This window comes from Aotus nancymaae, unplaced genomic scaffold (genome assembly GCF_030222135.1).
Source record: "Aotus nancymaae isolate 86718 unplaced genomic scaffold, 86718_ANA_hifiasm-v0.15.2.pri h1tg000057l, whole genome shotgun sequence".
Classification (NCBI taxonomy): Eukaryota; Metazoa; Chordata; class Mammalia; order Primates; family Aotidae; genus Aotus; species Aotus nancymaae.
The window spans coordinates 30,134,200-30,155,286 of NW_026988471.1; the positions used below are offsets into that span (position 1 = coordinate 30,134,200).

A 21,087-nucleotide genomic window follows, 5' to 3' on the forward strand; every position below is an offset into this window, starting at 1 on the left:
GATGCTTGGGTGCAGCATGAGTCCCTGTGGACCCTGCAAGGAAAAAAGTTCGCACCCAGACCAGGATAAATGCAGGCAAGTGGGAGGGGTCTGCAGCCAGCAGTAGAGGGCATGGGCACGTCCAGACTCACTCCCTCAAATAGATGATGAGTCTGTGATTCTGGGTCTCCGGGGTGGAACGTGCAAAGGCCATGGCAGAGTTCACAGACTCCCCCAGGAGAGGAGCTGCAGATCTGGCCCTGCTTTCTAAGTTAGATTATTTTCCAAAAATGCATTGGGGACTTTGAGATGTTATAGAAGAGTGACAAAACTGCAAATATGAGAAATGAAACAAAGGCTCAAGCAATGAAGGTCTTCAAAAATTGGTTCCTGGGTGTCTGATAACCCATAAGACCACAGTGGAAAGTTGGGATGGGGAGATGTGGTGAAGGATGTAGGCACAGGAGGTAAAATCAGATGGCATGAAAACCAGGCTGTGCAGGAACCCTGGGCTTCAGGCTTCAGCCCACAGCAGGCTTATTCTGTCCCTGTTCGATTTATAAATGATCTCTGATGAGTGGAAATTAGCACTTTTAAATGATACAACCAGACGGGCAGCCCTGAAAAAGGTTAGACTCTGGACAGATTGGGGAGGCTTGTGACAGGACCATTAATTGATCCCCCCTTCCAGCTTTGCCTCCTGTCTTCTCTGATTTGAGTAGGTATCATTCTGTGCCTCTGGGGAAGTTTGAGACAGGAATTCCTGGTCTTTCTTTCCAAAAACATCAGGCCACTTGGGAAAACAAAGGTTAGGGAGAGATAGAGCTCTCCAGCCTAACTAAAGGAGATTCTCCTACAACAGACATTTGCAGGTCCCTGGGACAGGGTCTCCTGCAGGGACCTAAGGGAAAGAGTGGGCTTGGAGAGAGAAAGACAGCTAGGACATGGCAGAGCCGCCACTGACTCGGCACTGATGACCAGAGGCCTGGACTCTGCACAAGCCCCTGGGCCTTGGGGACAACCCAGAATAAGGTGAAAAATGAACCAGGGTGAATTTCTCACCAGGCCGATGGGACAGAGGCTCGGTGTTTTGTTTTTTAGAGGAAGCTTCTTGACATTTAAAAAGTGACCACATAAGATTTCTTGACTACCTGAGATTCCAACCTGCTATCTGCATATTTCTCAGTCACTTACAAGAGCTTCTGTAGGACCCAACTGTGTAACAAACACCACCCTGATGCCTGCTCCAGGGAACTTCCTTAGAATGGAAAAACAGCACAGCACCTTGCACAGGCATCTGCACAGCAACTGAAAGGATGAGCATGCATCTCATCACAGGCTACTTCTGGTCACGCCAGAGTCACACTGAAACTGCCTTTGCAAAAATTATAACAATGAGGAAATGATGACAGTGAAAGAGATCTGACCCAACCGACTCCATCTTGTCTCTAACTTCCAAGCTGTCCTTGTTCATTCCTAGGTGTAGGCTGAACTGCCTTTGGGAAGAGCCCTGAAACAAAAATGATAACGGCCCTTTGCCAAAATAAATCCCCATCTTGCCTGGGGACCAGACTGCCTTTGCAGGACTAACAAATTAGCCACAAGATTAGAAATGATGGTTTAGGAGTCATGCAGCTAGAGGCCACAAAATTCTAAACCTCCCCAATTGCTCCTAGGGATAACATCACTATTGTGAAACCTAAGATTGGTGTTTCAGATGTTTTTCAGACCCTACACTTGGTGGATCAGCTAACCCACCCAGATCAACAAACTGGCCTATCTGATCATGTGGCCCCCAGCTGGCCACCACCCAGGGACTGATTCAGAGGAAGAGGACCGCTTCGACTCCCTGTGATTTCATCTTCAACCCTACCAATCAATATCCCCCACTCCCTGGCCCCCTACCCACCAAATTATCCTTATAAAAAACTTCAGTCTCTGAATTTTCCAGGAGACTGATTTGAGTAATAATAAAACTCCAGTCTCCCATTCAGCCACTCTGCGTGAATTAAACTCTTTATTACAATTTCCCTGTCTTGATACGTTGGCTCTGTCTAGGCAGCGGGCAAGAAGAACCCATTGGACGGTTACAAAATTCCCTGAGCAGAGTCCAATATGCACATACTGAGCATCAGTAGATTAATAGGGTCTCTCTCTAAAATACATGACTATTTTAAATGGGAGAAATTATCTACTAAATGAGGAATAAAATAACAGTGCCATATACTTAAGGCATTGGTGGGATGCAAATGTTACAGAAAGACAAGCTATTTTCTAATGGTGTTTGCTATATTTGTAGTACAGCGCCAATACACTTACAGGGGCCAGAGGCATTTTATTCAAAGCCTTTATATTTCTAATACCTTCCTTGAAAATTACCCTCAGGCTTACAATTCTTTTGCTTTTACCAAGCCCTAAGCACCTGGACTATATTTAGTTTCTTGGAAATAAGAGACAAATTTGCTGATATTTTTAAAAATTTAGTCAGTTATTGTATGAGTCTCCAAATGGCAAACAAATGATAGAGAAGAAATTAAAACTTTTTCAGCTACTTTTAAGTGGCATAGTATTTATCGTTTAAATACAGTCTGAATTAAAACATCAAATTTGTTATGTGATTTTTCAGTTAGAAATTAGAGCTTTGCTGAATAATTGGGGGGGAGACAAGAAAAGAATGAAATTAACATTAAAAAGTCAAATTTAAAGAACACTTTATTTAAGCTATTAATAGAAAGAACCAGCCCTTCTGGAAACTAAGAAGAAAATCCAATAAATTACCTTAAACCAGGAATGCACCATCCCTTCTTCACTTCACTTGCACTGGGGCCTGGAGACCAGAGATTTCATTTTACCCTGCCAACTTTGGAGATGCTATCACTAGGTGAAGGGGGCATTTCCTAAGGCCATGAGGAAAAGAGAACAAGGGCCTGATTGCCCAGAACCAGAACCCACCTCTCTGAAGGCAATTTGCTCCACAGAATCTAAGGGTCGGGTGGTCCCAGGCCAGAGAGCCCAGCTCTCTCCCATCTCTACACCTTTCCCAACTTCTCTAAATGCATTAACAGGAAGGAAGCCCACTCCCCTTGCTTTGGAAGAAAAGCTTACTCCCTCGCCCATGCTGGGAGGATGCCTAGAGGCCTGAGCAGGAAGAAAACCTCTCCAAGGCTTCAGCGTGTCCAAGTCAAAGAGCTGTCCCCATGATTATGCCCTAGGAAAACCTAGAGCACTGAACTCCTTAAAAACCAGATTGTTTCCCTATGAAGGACAAAAGTCCCATCCAAATTCCTACTGTTGAAGAAACAATCTCTTCACTGGCAAACGCCTCCCAAACCAATGCCTCCATAACCGCCCATCACAAGGACCCTCCTCACCAGGGTATGCTCTGTCCAGTGAGGGGAGCCTCCTGTGCCCCACATGGTGTCTTCCAAGGGCAGAGGTGATGTCCCCCTAAAGTGGCTCCTACCTTAGCACCTCCACAATTACACCAACTCCCTTGGAGCTCTCCAAGGTGAGGATCTAGGGATGAGCCACGGGAGCTCTGGAAAGTGGGTGGGGAACTCCCGCTGTAAATCCAGGCTGTCTATGATTTTAGCGGCATGGAAAAAGCAAGCAGTGGGCAGTTTCAGGAGGCATCCCATTCCATTCTTGTCCTGATGCTACTACTTGGACAGCCTGGTTAGCTTGGGCCAAATTTTTCACCTCCTTAATGTCATCTGCATAAAAGTACTATCTTGTTTCCCTTATGCAGTTGATGTGAGTATTATTAAATGAACTGACATACGTAAATGGAGTCTGTGAATTTGTAAAGCACTATACAAATACTGGTGGCTGTTATTTAATATGCGTGCATAGGTTCACATGAGCTAGGTCTATGAGCACACTCAAGAAGAAAATTATTTGACCGGCTGGACGTGGTGGCTCACCCTTGTAATCCCAGCACTTTGGGAGACTGAGGCGGGCGGATCACGAGGTCAGGAGTTCAAGACCAGCCTGGCCAACACTGTGAAACCCCATCTCTACTAAAAATACAAAAATTAGCTGGACGTGGTGGCAGGCGCCTGTAATCCCAGCTACTTGGGAGGCTGAGGCAGGAGAATCACTTGAACCTGGGAGGTGGAGATTGCAGTGAACCGAGATTGTGCCACTGCACTCTAGCCTGGGCGACAGAGCCAGACTCTATCTCAAAAAAAAAAGAAAAAAAAAATCATTTGACCATATTTACATGGAGCCAACCAAACTACAATCAACAGACTTGGTTTTCTTCATCTAACTCCCAAATGCCACCCATCAATAGGCTGCTCCAGAATCACATGCAGCCCTGATAAAACTAGTAATTCTAGAACCTTCTCTCAAACTCAGAGTCATAATCTCTGCAGTAAGCCCAAATATCTGCATGTTAATGGAACTCTGCAGGTGATTCTGACACGCAGTCAGGTTTTGGTACCACTGTGCTCCTTTGGACATGTCATACAAATGTCCTGTATATATGAGTCACAGGAAATAAAACTGCTTTGGTGTTATATAAGGAGTCTCTTTCTTCCTCTCTTCTCAGATACATACACACTAAGATACAGAACAACCTTCACCCACCAGACACAAAATACATCTACAAATATGCACAACACAGGTATGTGGATACACAAAGCCGTACATACAGGGGAAAAACAGGAAGGAGAAAAATATTAACAAAAAAGAAGAAGATACGTAATAGTAAGAGGTGTCAAGATTTTCTAAGTCTATAAAATTCATGGTTATAGAAGGATACAGAAAATGAGGAAAAGAAGGGATAAGATGTTAAGACAAAGAGCAACTGGTTCAAAACTAGAAAACCTCTTCTTTCATGACTGCACAGTACGATATCCTAACTCCTGCTACTAGACCACTCCCACCTCAAGTACCACTGATTTGCTTATAATTCTGCCTCATCCAGGAACTTACGAGGCCCTCCCATCCGCATGCCAAAGGACAAGGACACAGCATGCTCATCATAGGAGCCCCCAAACCCAGCACAGAGCTTGGCATACAGCTGCCTGTGATAAATGTATACTGAGCACACGCCAGGATAAGAAGAGGCAGGAGAGGAGGAGGGACAAAGAGTGCACAAAGAAGGAAACAGATCTCTTGTCCCAGATCCCTGGTGTAAACTAAGAATAAACAAGCTTAAGGTAATGAGGGTCAAAGCAAAAACAGAGAAAGTTCATCTCCCTGCAGGCATTATTAACTGCATCACAGGGAGCAGAACCACCTAGGGAAAAAGAAGGAAAGCTCTCCAGATCTATGGGCAGGGGCTGAGTGAGAAAATTGATCTGGTGCTATAAAGGCGGTTTGAAGTCATCAATCTGGTCTCACCACCTCCTTGCTTGACCCTCTCCAGGGGTCCTCACACCCACAAGATCCTACCCCATCCAGTCCCTTCCCAGACTTTACCCCTCCAACCTCCACATACTTTGTGCTCAAATTATGCCAAACTCACACAACGTGCTGTGTCATTCCTCTGAGCCTGTTTCACCCAGTTAACCTCTACCTGGAATGCCCTTTCTACCTACTGACAAACCTGTTTATCCTTCTCAACTCAGCTCTGTAATGTCCTCCTCCTCCTGCAGGGAACCCCCAGGCTCCCATGACACGCAGTGCACTGAACCATCTTAGCTCTATGCACACTTCACATCCTGGCCCAATGATAAGCGAACCTCTCTCCCCCCAGAGAGTAAATTCTCTCTCTCTCTACCCACAGCACCTAACACACTGCCTGAGCACACCATAGGTGCTAAATAAATGCTTGTTGAAATAGACTGAGCATTGGCAAGATTCCAGAACATAAGTGCTAGAAGACTTAGTTAAAAAGGGGAAACCGAGAGGCAACTTGATATAGTGGAAACCCTGAGAGTGGAGCTTGGAGTTTAAACCAGTAGAACGACGTAAGGTAAGTAACTTGAAGACCCTGAACCTGTTTTCCTGATCTATGAAACAAGCATATTACCACCCAACTTCTACAACTACTTATGAGGAAGGCACCCACTATGCACCTGGCACACAGTAGGCCCTCTATACTCTACTTAACTAGCGAGACTCTACCTCCTGTCCACATCTACCTGTTTTTCAGTCTCCCATTTCTGACCACAAGCTCCTCCAAGTCTTTTGCCCAGATCCCTAGCCGGCCATTCTGGACCCAGTTTATAAAGATTGCCTGGCTGGCCAGGAAATCCCCCAGAGGCCTTCTTCTGTGTCCCTGGGCCAAATCCGTGAAGAGAAAACTGAAGGCTCCCATGTCACGAAAAACCATTACCAAATACATTTTCATGTGCCTTTTCTCCTATTGATCTGCCTTTGTCAACTGATTCTCAGTGAACCTTCAGAGAGCCACGGGGAAGTTTTCCCTTCGCCCCTACAGGGCTCTGGATCTAAAAGTGAGCCTATAGGGGGAGCCTTCTGGCTCCCTCACAGGAACCGACTGGGTAGGATTGGAAAAGCCACTTGGATTCCCATCTCCTCAACTCCCTGCCAATACCAAGACGTCTGTTTTTACAGGCTCTTTCGTGGTGTTCTGGGCACATCCAACTTCCAATGCAGCTGAGAGGCTCGGGAACAGTTAAAGGACAGGGGTGGCAGCCGCCCGGGAGGCTGCAGGGCGCTCGCCCGCAACGCACAAGTGCGCGCAGCGCACCCGGCCGCCGGCCTCCTCAGGTCGGGCCTGGCAGCTGCGGGAGGAAGGTCAGCGCAGCCGCCACACTTCTCCCGGGCGCTGGCACCGGCCGACCGTGCCGCCCGACCCAACCTCCGGCGACTCTCCGGCAGCGCCCGCAGACCGCCAGCCCCCTGGCCGCCCGTCCGCAGCATCCCCTCCGCCGCGGGACGCTCGCGCCTTGCTTAAGTTGGGAGCCCCGCTCCGCAGGCGAGCGCGCGCCCACCACCCACACCCACTGCCACTTAACGCACGCCGCGGGTCCGGAGATGCCCCCGAGCGTTTTAAAATCCAGAAACATCGCATGGTAGCCACATTCGGCTGCAGTTACCTGCTCGCAGCACCCACAACCTCGCCGTGGTTTCCCGGGAGCCCGCAAACCCCTCACGCGGGCTGAGCGCCCTCCCGCAAGCCACTGCCCCGCGCCAGCGCGCCGCCAAGCCGCCTACCTTGGGGGTCTGCACTTCAGGTCCCGTCGGCACCTCCAACTTCCTCTTGGTTACCCAGAAGAACAGCAGCACCGTGATCCAGAGCACCCCGAAGACCGGCAGAACCAGGCGGCGAGTCAGGCGCCGCATGGTCCCCTTTGCCTCTTCCTCTCCGCGGCGCTTCGTCCCTGGGGCACCCCCCTGCGGTCAGGGTTGGCGGGGCAGGAGTCCCGGCGAACGCCTCGCTCTGGGGAGCGCTAGACCCAGGACCCGGGTGGAGGGGCGGCGGGATCCTGCAAGGCGCCCTTCCCGCTTTGGAGAGAAGCCAGCCTGGGTGGGGGGCGCCGGGCGGCCCGAAACGTGGCAGGGAAGGACCGAGGGCAGCCAGGCTGGACGCCTGCTCCAGCGGGAGAAGCGCGGTGGTCGCCGAGATGTTCCCCACGCCGCCACCGCGGCTGCCGCCGCCGCCTCGCCCGCTGCTGCCGATAGGGAAACTGACTGGAGCAGCGGGAGGGAGGAATCCGAGGCTGTGCCAAGCACCCCGGGAGGAGCACGAGGGCGGAGGGAGTGAGCGGGGAGGGCGGGCGCGACAGACAGACTGACTCGGAGCGAGCCCAGGTGGGAGCGAGCGGGGCTCTGAGAGGGGGCGCTACTGCCGCCCGCCGACCGAAGTGCACGGTGCTGTTGCGGGGCCGCCCGTGCCGAGCCCTGGGCGCAGCTGCCAGACCTTTCTGGGATGGGGCAAGGCGGGGCGTGGCGTGGCGTGGCGGGGCGTGGCGGGGCGGGAGTGGTGCACTCGGGATGCCCGCCATCCCCAGCTGCTAGCTGGGACCCAAGGGCCGGCCCGCGCCAGGCGGCGCTGTGCCTGGGAGGACTTTCCGCTCATCGCGGGAGCTGCACGTGGCGCTCAAACCGGGGTCCCACCCTCAATGTACTCGTCCTACCACAGCCAGCGCTGGGATACCAGGGCGCTGGCGGGGCTGCTGCCCCAACTCTGCGGTTCACTTGCCTGACCACTGAGAGCCAAGGCCGCGTTCAGCCCACTCCCCAGTGTGTTTCTGTGCCTGCCTGCAGGTGCCTGGTAACTTTTTCTGCTTAATGGAAAGCTGAGCTGGTCTAAATTTAACTTTAAAGATATCCTTTAAAAAATTAAGGCGCAATTATCTCCCATAAAGGTTTTCTCTCCCTGTAAGCATCAGGGCTTTGTGGTTGCAAGAAAAGAGGTCCAAAGTTGGACCAACCACTTGGGACTCTTGGGAAGTGACCCTGGGCAGGGGGATACTGGGTGCAGAGGGTGATCTTTCAAAAGTCCCTCTTCCCAAGGGCCTTTGGGAAGGGCACCCTCGCTCCCACTTGAAGATTAAAACCTTTTGGATCCAGAAGCAAAGCAAATTCTGACTCCAGTTCTTACGTTAGCTCGAGTAGGCTGGAATCACGGCCAGATCACTGACCAGGAAGTACTGACCTAGCTTAGTCACACTCACTGTGTGAGTCTTGGTTAAGTCATTTACCTTCCCCCAGCCTTCGATTCCTCATCTGTAAAATGGAGGGAAAATACCTCTTCTAACAAGCCACCTCTTCACCAATTACCTCTTCACCAATTACTCATTGGTGGAAGCTGAATGCAAGGTGCTGGTGTTATCCAAGCACTCAAAGAGGGGAAGGGAAACCTTGCTCTGTCTGGGGAGCAGAGGCAGCAGGAACCATGCCATTTTTGTTGGAGGGTTGCTTGCTTTCTGGAGTTTCTTGGGGAGATGAGAATGATGTACCCACTGTGGCAGCCACCATCCTCCCTGCCTCTCTCTCCCCATAGAGCTCAGTGTAGGGGAAGCTCCCGTACCTGTGTGCAGGTGAGACAGCTGTAAATCAGGGCTCCGGAATTCCGTCTCCAACAAGATGTTTCTCCTCCAAGACATGTACTGAGAAATTGAGGCGTCTACTCAAAGCCTCTTGTTTGGTACCTTGTCTTTCAGCCACAGGGCAGTTCTGTCTCAGTCCCAGAGAGTTCTTGATTGGGCTATAGATAAGAAGTTTGGGGTTGGGAACCACAGTTGAAATTAAACAGCCCAGGCTGGGCATGGTGGCTCATGCCTGTATTCCCAGCACTTTGGGAGGCCGAGAGGGGCAGACCACAAGGTCAGGAGTTCGAGATCAGCCTGGCCAACATGGTGAAACCCCGTCTCTACTAAAAATACAAAACCTAGCTGAGTGTGGTGGCACGTGCCTGTAATCCCAACTACTCAGGAAGCTGAGGTAGGAGAATCATTTAAACCTGTGAATCAGAGGTTGCAATGAGCCAAGATGGTGCCATTGCACTCCAGCCTGGGCGACAGAGCAATACTCTGGAGAGAGAGAGAGAGAGAGAGAGAGAGAGAGAGAGAGAGAGAGAGAGAGAGAGAGAGAGAGAGAAGAGAGAGAGAAAGAAAGAAAGAAAGAGCCCAGAAAAGGAGAGCACTGTTGCCAGCCCTTTCAAGATTTACCTGCACTGTAAGACCATTGCACAGAATGCCGGGGTTGATCTAGCATTTGCTTTTATCAGAACTCTGCACACTGAAAGGCTGGAGCAGGCTCCCCAGCCACTGCTTTGGCCCGGCAAAGGCCCAGGTAGATGACCATCATGGGAGAGATTGGGGGAGCAGCAAGAGAACTCACCTCTGCAACATCCAAAGCACCTGGATCTCTTTCAGGAGCTTCACCCTCGACCTGCAGGTTCTGGCCTGCAAAGCGTTCGGCTGCAGGCTCTGCAGGGGACCCCCAGGCAAGCTGCTGAGCTGCTGTTGGCTCCAGGCAGAAGCTGCAGCACAGGAGTCCATTGCTCAGCGCTTTGTGATGCCGCTTCTGAGTAACAGATGGCAGACAGTTACACAACACCGCCAAGCTTTTGAGATGTGCAGCACCACCACACTGCTCACCACTCTGCTGGGATGCTGAGGTGCCTCATTCCGACTGTTAGGCACATGGGGAAACTGAGGCCCTGGAGTGAAGACGGCTCCATGCAGGGCCTGCAATGTCTGGGAGAGTGGGAATTTCCTTCCAAGAATGATTCGCTTCTCAAATCATTATTTTGTCCTCTACTCAAGTGGGGAAGATTTCCTGGGCCTACGGAAGCTGTCAAGGGAATCCAGGTTTGGTAGGTGTCATTAGCTGATCCAGCCAGAGAGCATATTAGTCTGGGTTGTCAAACCAGTAAATGCCCTTAGGACTGAAGTCGATTTCAAGTAGTACTTCAAACATCTGGAAGTGAAGTGAGTGTCCATGTGAGACTTGGTTCTGTAGGTCTCTCCAGGTACCCAGTCTATCCAGGGGCCCCCATGCTCAGGAATATATTTGAAACTCTTTAATAATCAGCTTTAAGTGTGGGAAACATAGTGAGACCCTGTCTCCAAACAAACAAACACCCAGGAGTAGTGGCATGTGTCTGCAGTCCCAGGCACTTGGGAGGCTAAGACAGGAGGATTACTTGAACTCAGGATTTTGAGGCTGCAGTGAGCTATGATCTCACTACTGCACTCCAGCCTGGGTGATGGAGCCAGACCCTGTCTCAAAATAAATAAATAAATAAACAAAATAACCAGCTTAAGTAATGCAGAGCATGGTTGATTCCAGCGGGGGATTAGCTATCATTGGCGATCAATCCAAGTTACTTTTTTCTTATCACAGCCAATATGGGGAGGAAAAGCTCCTAGCAAAATATTTAACATGGCAGGAGATGAAAAAAATACACTCTGAATTAGGACTCTCCTGGTGCCCTAAAACACATCTACCTCCCGGTCTTGATATTTTTGAGCAAGCTCCTCATTTTGCTGGGTCTGTGGTTTCCCATCTGCAATGTCATGTTCTCTCAAAGACCCTCCTAGCTGACACATTTAGGATTCTGACCATCCTTGTCCTGGGTCAGGACCTTCTTTACCACTCCTGTTGGTGAGTTCTGTGTAAGCTGTTCTCTCCTCACAGCCGAAGACATTAGAGAGCAAATTGGGTACTGGAGCAGATGTGAGTCATTCATGTTAGTATAAAAACTATGGAATGAAACCCATTACGGCCCGGAAAGCTGTGTAAAGCAGCATATGGAGCAAATGCAAGCTGGAAGCAGGAGGAAGCTATGAAGTCCGATGCATATGCTCTGCGGCGGCTTTTGCTGTGGGTTCTAACACTTCGCTTCTCGTTTCCTGTAGCTGTCTCCCCGTCATTCTCGCTCAGCCCACTGCAGAGGCTGCAGCCTTTGTTCCTTTTGGATCAGATTCTCTGAGTCCCTCCTCTCTGCCCACTGCGTGACTTCAGGGAGGCTGTGTGAGCGGGAGTGGCTGTGTGTGTGTGTCTTGCCATCTGCACGCTTATTAGACCTGTCACAACCAGCGAGACACCCTCTGTTCCAACCTAATGAAATTTCACCCACAAAGGCCCAGACAGTTTTCTGTTGAGGTCTTTACCTCTTCTGGGCCATAGAGAAAGGTAAGCGGTAGCTAGGCGGATTGCAGTACAGTGGGAAGATGAGCCGTACACATGTTGGCCCAGCCCTGGCAGGGTTCCCCAGCAGCAGAAAGAGCAGCAGTGAAAATTCAAAGATCTGTCTGTCTTTATTCCACAGTCCTACAGATACAAGTCTTTGGGCTGACTCCTGCAGTTGGCTCTGTTCAAGTTCTCCAGTGTAAATAATACATCAACCCCCCTTTCCTCTGTGTTTCTCTCCATTTTCCTTGCCACTGTAGAGCCTGTCAAAACCGCATGTCCTGGGCCTCCTGCAAGGCTTTCTTATAAAGTGAGTGATGGAATAGTTTAAACCACATGGTAAATGAGGATGAGCTATTACCAACCCCTTACCTCATCTTTCTGCCACGTGTCAGTGCATCTTTGTCAAAAGAATAAAGCCAGCTGGCTTTTCCTCTCATCTTTGACGAGTAGATGGGTGGCTTTATCTAAGGGATCTAACAGTCACCTTTCTGGATCTTTCTCTTTCCATTAAGCAACTCCTTTCAACCAGCCCACTACCCTCAACTTCTCTCCCTCCTTTTATTCTTATATACTGCTGTATAATTCAATTCCTTGAAAGGGATCTGTATCTTTGCATTTCAAAGGCCTGTTTCTTTTATTGTTTGAAATGCCCCAAACTTTCTTTGTTCCTCACCCAAATGCCAAGTGTAAAACTTAATGTTACTACAATGATATGCCTTTGCTGGTTGTGTAAAATGGTTTGATCTTCAGTGATGGTGCCGTGTGGTGATCTGAGATATTTCCCTTACCTTGCACACCCCCCAAAAAGATGCAAAGTTCTAGCATGAAGGTGTGACCCAGTTTGCCTAAAGAAAAGTAAAAGACTGAGCGTGGTGCCTTACACCTGTAATCCCAGCACTTTGGGAGGCTGAGGTTGGCAGATGACCTGAGGTCAGAGTTAGAGACCAGCCTGGCCAACATGGCAAAACCCCATCTCTACCAAAAAATACAAAAATTAGCTAGGCGTGGTGGCAGGTGTCTGTAATCCTAGCTACTCAGGAGGCTGAGGCAGGAGGATGGCTTGAATCCAGGAGGCGGAGGTTGCAGTGAGCCAAGAGCGCACCATTGCACTCCAACCTGGGCAACAACAGTGATACTTCGTCTCCAAAAAAAAAAAGTAAAGTAAAAGAAAATTAAAATTATTCACTTGAATTATCTAGAGGAGAATCTGAAAGAGGGCAGCACAGGCAGAAAAAATATAGAGGGAACTAAGAACAGATGTCACTCCCCAGGTCCCCAGTTTCAGACAGCCAAATCCAAGAGCCTCCTGTGTTATGTCTGACAAAGACAATCTTTCCTGTTAGGCTTATACTTAGAGTACTTAGAGCATGAGTGAAAGGCAGAAGTAGGCAGGAGAGCTCAAATCCAAGAAGGAATAGAGCTGTGATGGGGCCTCTCCAATCTGGCTAGGACTTCAATAGCAGGAGGAGCCAAGTATACCCCAGGAGTGGACGTGGGACAATCCAGTATAACCTCTAGTGACTGATGGCAGATTTTGTCATCAAGTCACTACCAGTTATTGCAGATTGAGCAGGGTGACTTTATGCTCCAGTTTGCTTGGGAAAATCCTGGTTTATTCTCATTTTTCTGGCAGAATTAATATTGCTTCATTTTTCTTTCAAGAAATTTCTATTTTAAACAATAAACTAGAGACCACTCTAATGAACAGGAGGACTTCTGGTGATGGTTATAGAAGGAAAATTGCTTTTCTTAGATGAGTAAAAATGTGGGTTTGCTATTTAAGTTGTTTTGTGTGTGTGCTGAGCTTGAGATACTCTAAATATCCATGTGGGACATTATTCTAAATAAATAATATTCAAGATGATTATTCAAAGAAGAGACAATTTGGACAAATGAAGGCAGCTTTAAGTAACTAAAGAAGTAATTAGGTTGCACGTATCAGTCAATGAGTCTTACCCCTTCTAGCCAACTGAAGATGTTTTTACCCACATTACAGCTCATAGAAGCAGCCAGGTAGGAGCAGACTGTCTCTGTGAAGAGCAAGGGATTCCTAACACCAAACTCCAGTCATTCTTCCAACAACCTCTTTCTTTCACCCACATACCTACATGGGCCATGAAAGTAACATGAATGAGTGAAATGGGATAGGGTCAGGAGAAAAAAACAGCATAACATCATGACAACAATGAAACCGATATTCAACCTTCATGTTGAGGACACAGGAGGGAGCATTGCAGTCCACACAGGACTAGCAAGGAATCAGCTCCAACTCATCATTGCCAGTGTCAGTAAAGTGTTGTCAGAGTTTTCCAACTTCTCAACAGAAGCATAAGTCCTAATGATGATGTGAAACCTCCTGGATTTTAACTGCTATCAACTAATTCAATAACCCCCACCACCAGCCCACTAAAACATTGGATGGGGTAAATAAACAGGTCTGCAGTCCGAATCCAGCCTGCTGCTTGCCAGATTGCAACCTCTACTCTAGCCACCAATGTTTCCATAAGCACTGAAGTTTTCCTGGTTCCCATCTTCTAATGTGGGAACAGATTTACCCAGCTAGGACAAAGGGGAAAGAATGCACCAGATTATATTAGGAGGGGCCTTGGACCCTAACGTAGTTCAACACCCCTCATTTTGTAATTGAGAAAAGTGAAGCCAAGAGAAATTGCATGAACTGCCTACAACAGGATGAGTTCATTGGTAAAGTGTGGGCTATAATACAACTACCTTACCCTACATTGCTCCCAAGTGACATCCCTCACTAGGTTTCACAGGACAAGTGAATCAGGGAGTTGAGACATTTCTGGAGGGGCTGGGGGGTAGCTACTGCTAAGCCCAGAAGTTTCTAGGTAATGTGCAAAACAATGAACAAAGACACTGTGAGCAAGACTCTGGGTAATTTGCTGTGAGGAATACAAGTAAATAAGGCCTATTCCAGCTCTTCTAGAAAATGTAAGCAGGTGATTTGAACAAAGACTTGAGTGTTAAAAGATCTGGTCCTTCCTCTTGGGTTTCTGTTGAGTAATGTTGAGTCCTAGATAAAGGCATTTCAGTCCACCTGAGAAATAGCCACATTGCAACAGGAAAGTCGTTTCTGCAGCTATGCGCTGCACCTGTCTTCGGTTTCCCTCTCTAAGTGCTGTGCAAATGTTAATTAAACATAGATTATTTGAGAAGTGCTTTTAGTGTTTGAACTCAACTGGGCTGCGTCAGATGATGATATTAATATCATTCCCCTGTTGGCAGAATGCTGTTTTTTAAAATAAAAACTCTTTTCCTTTTACAGTTTTTGCCACACAGACAATTTATTTTGCACATCCCCTGGCTATTTCACCTTTTGTGTCATCATTTTCATGAGACAAGTGAAAATAATATTTCTCTTATGCTCCAAAGAGCCAAATCCCTTTTTCTAGCTTGATCCGAAGAAGGCCAGTTGTAGCCGTAATGGGAAAAAGCCTGATGTACAGTCCAAGTGCAAATCCTCAGGGAGAAATAATGCATCTCTTTGGGGAAAAAAATAGCTTATACTTATGAGGTAGGAGATTTTCAATTTATAAAAGTTTCCTATTTCTTTCAATTGCCAGGATAACTGCATTCCAGAAAGGCTGGGCTTCTCCTGTGTTAGGCAGAACTGCTCTCTTAGATCTGGGATGTAGATTTAAAAATGATGAGTGACAAGCATCCCTCTCCATGCTTTGGACCACTGCCCTGGGGGTTTTAAAGCAGTGCAGATCAAAGGGTTAAAATCCATAACCCAGAGAGATGGAAAAGTTCCTCTCAGTGATTTCTTCCCCCATCATTGCTCTCAGGCCTGAATTCCAAATTGATTTCCTTAATAACTATTAAAGATCTTTTTAATTAAACACGGCATCCTCTTCCTTGGCAAACTTTTCTTGATGACATCTCTGGTTAATTAAAGGTTTAAGCTGCAAAGACGTATTACATAAGAACAAGGGAAGCTGCTTTATGGAGCGCCAGTGAAGGATCCTGCTGATTCCTGCTGCAGAAGCCAGGGCTATGCCAGAGAGCTGCTCTTATTTCCCTTTACAGCATTTCCTTTCTTTTAGAGGCCCCTGAAAGTGTTAATAATAAAAATGGTTTGGTGAGTAGGGGTTAATTTTTCTGTTTCCTGAGGTTGAGTTTCTCCTTTCATGCTCGCCTGGTAAGTGTTCATCAAGTGTTTTTCATTAAAAACATCACTCATTTTGATCACGAGTCACTGATGCTGACAAAATGCTTTACCTTTTTATTCAAAATTCCTGAGGTAGTTGATACATTTGGTAATCAAAGAACAATAAATAAAAACCTCTTTTCACTCATCAATAACATGCAACCACCTCTATAATAGAATGTACCAGGTTCTAACAAGAAGAAAAAAATCATATTTTGTATATATGTTTACACATATGATGTTGCACATATATATATATATATATATTTGTTGTTGTCATTGTTGTAAATTTCCCCAATTCATTTACCTTTTTCTTTTTCCTGGTTCATTTCTTTTTACCAGGACCCCTATTTAAAATGACAGAACAGAGTATGTCACTATGGAATGGAACTTTTTTTCATGAAAATACCTCTTAAATTGGGAACCAAATCTGTGACCTTGACTTTGTTGTCATCATAGTTTAAAACACCGGGTCTCAAACCTAGATGTACATTAGAATTATTTCTTGTTATTGCTGAGAGTCACATGCCACTGCCTTACCCTAAGCCTGCTAAAATTTTATGGATGATGTCTCTAGGCACCCAAGTTTGGAAACCAGTGATCTAATCAATACCTTCCAGTCCCATCAGTTCTCATTGGCCTCCCCGGAAGTGGGAAAGATGGTGCACTGTTTCAATATTTCAGTCTAACAAACAAATCAGACCTCACCAGTATCGCACAGGAAAAGTGGCTCCAATTCTGATGAAACATCAAGGATGAGATTTAAAAGATTTTCTTTTATTTTCCTCTTAAACTGGAACCAGGAGCACAGACAATCCCATGCCGTAATCAATCGTGTGGAGAGATCACTCACAGATTGTCACTGTTCATAGTTCTATAGCTCTACATCAGTGGTTCTCAAAGCACTAGAGAGAATCAAAATCACTGGAAGAATTTATTTTACAGGGCACTTGATTATAAAAATTTTCAAACATATGGAAAAATAGAACAATAGTATATTCGACACCCACACATGTAGTATACCTAGATTCAAAGAATGTTAATGTTTTGCCGTATATGTACGTGCCCACACATGCATGGGTTTGTAATCGCTGAACCATTAAAAGGTAAATTACAGATGTCATAATATATAACACCTAAATAATAACACTAAACAACCCAGAAGTACTTCAGCATGCATTCCCCAAAATTAATAGCATCTGCCAACATAACCGCGGCACCATTAACACACCTAAATCAATTTAAAATAATGTCCTATGATCATATAACACCAATTTTTAAGAAACTTACGAAGACCAAAACAAAATAAAATAGCAAAGCTTCCAGGGCCAGATTCCTAAAATCTTTGATTCAGTTAGGTGATGCTTTGCAAAACACTACCGTACACAACTAACTAATGAAGAATGCTTGTCTTTCCAATAACTGAAAGGAAGTTCATTTTTTTGTACTTGAAAATTGCTTGGCTATTTGCATGGTACTTAACAGTCGCAATTTTATTGAATGCTCTTGGCAATGCTACCCTAAGAGAGATAGAGTGATGATAAAACTGGGGCCCGGGATTGGTGAGACCAGCCCAGGTTTTCTAGGTAGCTAACAGTGGTGGCTGTATTCCAACGCTGGTGTAATGGGAGGATATCAGGCTGGGAGTCTGAAGCCAGAATTCTGGTTTTCTCTCCACTCCTAACTCTGCCTATGTGATTTGGGGCATTGGACCAAACTTCTCTGGACTTTCATGTCTTCTTCTGAAACCACTGTTAGAATATTGGTGAGAAAGACATGAATTTGACAAAAATTTTTACCACTTGCTATGGCCAAATACAGCAGAATGCTGGGCGTCTGCCTCTGACGCTTGCTGTCTTAAGCAGCCCATTAGAGAAAAGAGTGAGTCCCCACAGAAAGAGTTACAGGAGCTCAGGCCTCCTCTTCCTCACTCCTTTAAAAGAAAACTGCAAAAATCAAAGAGCACATCCTTGGCAAAGTCAACAACTCCTAAACATAAAGGATAAGTTCCATTAACTACTCCCATTTCATTTCACAGGTGATCCCTGCTTCCCCAGCCTTCCCTGTATAACAAGAGCTCAGTGTTTCCCCAAACCTTTACCAGGTCCACTGGCATCTCCCAGCCCTGGTCCACCACAGACCTGGGGGCTGGTGGGTGAAGACCAGAGCTATTTAAATTCTTCACTTGGGGAGTCTTTCATTTCAGATGCATTGTGTGAATTTTTTACAATCAGAACATAGTCACGCATCGCTTGTGTGATGAAAAATAAATAATTAAAATCCTTGACGGCTGATGGGTTTTTCTTTGGACTCTCAAAGACAAAGTAATCTCCAGGATGGAGCAAATGACCCTGCAGTTTTCACTAGTGTGTGTGGTGTGTGTATGTTTGTGTGTATGTGTGTGAGAGAGAGAGAGAGAGAGAGAATGAATTCAGGGCAAGGAGGTGGTATGAGATCCCATTTATAGAAACTGAATGGAAATGGCCCATTAATGCTAATACAACACCAATAATAATGTTTAAGCACTTAGATATAGACCATGTGTACATTAAGAGGCAATACGAGAGCCGGGCACGGTGGCTCATGCCTGTAATCCCAGCACTTTGGGAGGCCGAGGCGGGTGGATCATGAGGTCAAGAGATCGAGACCATCCTCGTCAACATGGTGAAACCCCGTCTCTACTAAAAGTACAAAAAATTAGCTGGGCATTGTGGTGCACGCCTGTAATCCCAGCTACTCAGGAGGCTGAGGCAGGAGAATTGCTTGAACCCAGGAGGCGGAGGCTGCGGTGAACTGAGATCGCGCCATTGCACTCCAGCCTGGGTAACAAGAGCGAAACTCCGTCTCAAAAAAAAAAAAAAAAGAGGCAATACGAAAGGTAAGGTTAGAAAATCCTCGAAGAAACTGGGCTAGTACAAAAGGGTGCGAAAGATGTTGGGTAAAAACCAACTGCCCTACTTCATATTCTCTCTCTCAATCTCTCTCTCTCTCTCTCTCTCTTTCTCTCTCTCTATCCCTTCTCCTGGCCTCTCATGACCTCTTTTATAATATTGTCTCTCCCTACCAGACATGGAGCCCCCTCATAACTTCACTCATGACATGCCCCTGCCATAGGTGCTCTGAGTCAATAAGACAAAGCACCTGGTTCCGAAGGTAATCAATATACTAGTCTTCCGTTACTGTTGCTCAGGACTATGTGATGAAGATGAAGCCATCACCTGCAGCCTTTATGTCTTTTGAGCCTTTATACCTCCACACCTTAGTGACAATATTGGGCATATTGAAAATGCTCAACACTGTGGTTTTTCAATAATGTCTTAAAAACTGAGCATTGCCTTCCACTTTGGCATCCCTGCAAAAGGAAATATGAAGTGGGCGCTGGAAACAGAGCACCAACCCCACCCCTCACTGACTATGTCACTGTTGCAGCTCTGGTGGGCATGCGACTTATGTTTGGCTATCTCCATCTGAGCCACTTTCTATCTTGGGGGAATTCTCCCACTTTGATGAGAGACTGAAACAGCCTTTGCCAACAGAGTTGAAAAATACCTTTCCTAGCCTCCCTTGCAGCTAAAGCCCAGATTTACACTCTGCCAATCAAGCTTTGGCAACAAACTTCTTACCTTAGAGCTGGTGAGACAAGAGAGAAGTGAGACCAGTGACAGAGGAAAGGTCTAATTCCTGGTGCAAAGAAGCACAGTGCTGGCAGCAAGAGCAGAAGCAGACCAGCAGAGTTCTGGAATAGAAGTGGCAGTGGTGCAGATCCTGGCATTCAGTTCTCTGTGAGAGCAGCCATGATTCCCTCATCACATCAGTTCTGCAGTCCAGTGTTAGGATCCCCTGTGGAAGCTTAGCCCTGGTTCTCTGTGAGTACCCAAAATTAATATTTTGTTCCTGCTTTATCAGCCAGGCTAATCTTCAGTTGCTTGCAAATCAGCATTTTTTTCAAGACAGAGTCTTACTCTGTCATCCAGGCTGGAGTGCAGTGGGGCAATCTCAGCTCACTGAACCTCCACCTCCCAGGTTTAAGTAATTCTCCTGTCTCAGCCTCCTGAATGGCTGGGATTACAGGCTCATGCCACTATGTCCAGCTAATTTTTATATTTTTTAATAGATACAGGGTTTTATCATGTTGACTAGGCTGGTCTAGAACTCCTGACCTCATGATCTGCCTGCCTCGGTCTGCCAAAGTGCTGGGATTACAGGCATGAGCCACCATGCCCCTCTGCAAATCAGCATTTTTCTTATTCATCAAGGTACCAAATCTCTCTGAAGCTCAGTTTCCTCATCTTTAGAATGAGGTAAATTCTTTGGGCACAGAAGGAGATAACGTATGTCAAGTGTCTGGCACCAGGGTACTCAACACACATTATTTCCCTTAAACACAAGTGCAGCAGCAGTCATAACCCCAGCTACACTGCTGCATATATTCCTTGCTGATGTTTGAGTACTTGTGTGGCTCAAGGATCAATGCACTTCTAGAGAGATCCCATTTTATTGGTTAGTTTTTAAGCTACAGTGAGATCAGAAGGCCAGAAATAGATCAGACCCCACATTTACATGTAGAATTGCTCAGAAACATCAAAGAATAATTTGTATAAACTGAATCCAAGAAGGGGACCAGCTCTGCCCTCAGTTCAAAAAAATCACAACTCACATCTTCCCATTTCCCTGAACCCACCAGACAAAATGGAATGACGCTGGCACAAATAAATGCCCTTGCAATGCTTTCAAGAATATAACTCTTTCCATTTTTGAGATTTGCTAATACTGGAATAAGAAACAGCTGCAGAGTTATTACCTCTTGTCATCTCTTTTGCTCCCAGGCTGGGTTTTGCACTTTGTGAAGGACCCTGTGCTGCAAGGACATTGCCATCAGGTGGTGGTGAAGAGCCACACTGACTAGGGAGACCAGGCTGGAATTCTAGGTAACTCATAGCTAACTGCTGTAGACTAGCTCTGTGGGTTTAGAAATGGAATCTGTTAACTGCAAAAAAGGAAAACCCCTCTAACTGGCTTATGCTAAAGGGGACAATTCATTAGATACATGGCAGAGTATCTTACAGCACCCAAGGACAGTAGGATGGTCAGATATTGAGATTTCTCTCTCCTTTTCTCTAGGACTACATGAAGTTTGTCCCTAATCCTCTCAGCCAGCCACTTAACTCTTTCCCCTGGATGTCCATATGGATTATTCTCCTCTTTCACCTTCCTGCCCTCTTTATCTGAAATAGCAGCCTCTCAATCCCATCAATCTCTATTGCCTTAGCAGCTTTAATTTCCTTCATAGCACTTATTACTGCCTGAGCATATAATATGCTTATTTATTTCTTGTCTCTCCTTTGCCTCTCTAGAATGCAAATTCCATGAGG

General features: G+C 46.5%; 1 protein-coding gene across 2 annotated transcripts in view; it reads right to left on the reverse strand.

Moving 5' to 3' along the window:
* GALNT14 (polypeptide N-acetylgalactosaminyltransferase 14) overlaps nucleotides 1–7,584 on the reverse strand; it is a 229,178-nt gene extending 221,594 nt beyond the window's left edge. The window contains exon 1 of one of the 2 annotated variants that reach the window (XM_012475536.2): nucleotides 7,111–7,584. In XM_012475536.2, coding sequence (XP_012330959.1) covers nucleotides 7,111–7,239 — 129 coding nt within the window. In that variant the 5' untranslated portion in view covers nucleotides 7,240–7,584. The remainder of the gene's footprint in view (nucleotides 1–7,110) is intronic. The other variant, XM_064364269.1, reaches the window with a different exon arrangement.
* Nucleotides 7,585–21,087: the final 13,503 nt, after the last annotated feature.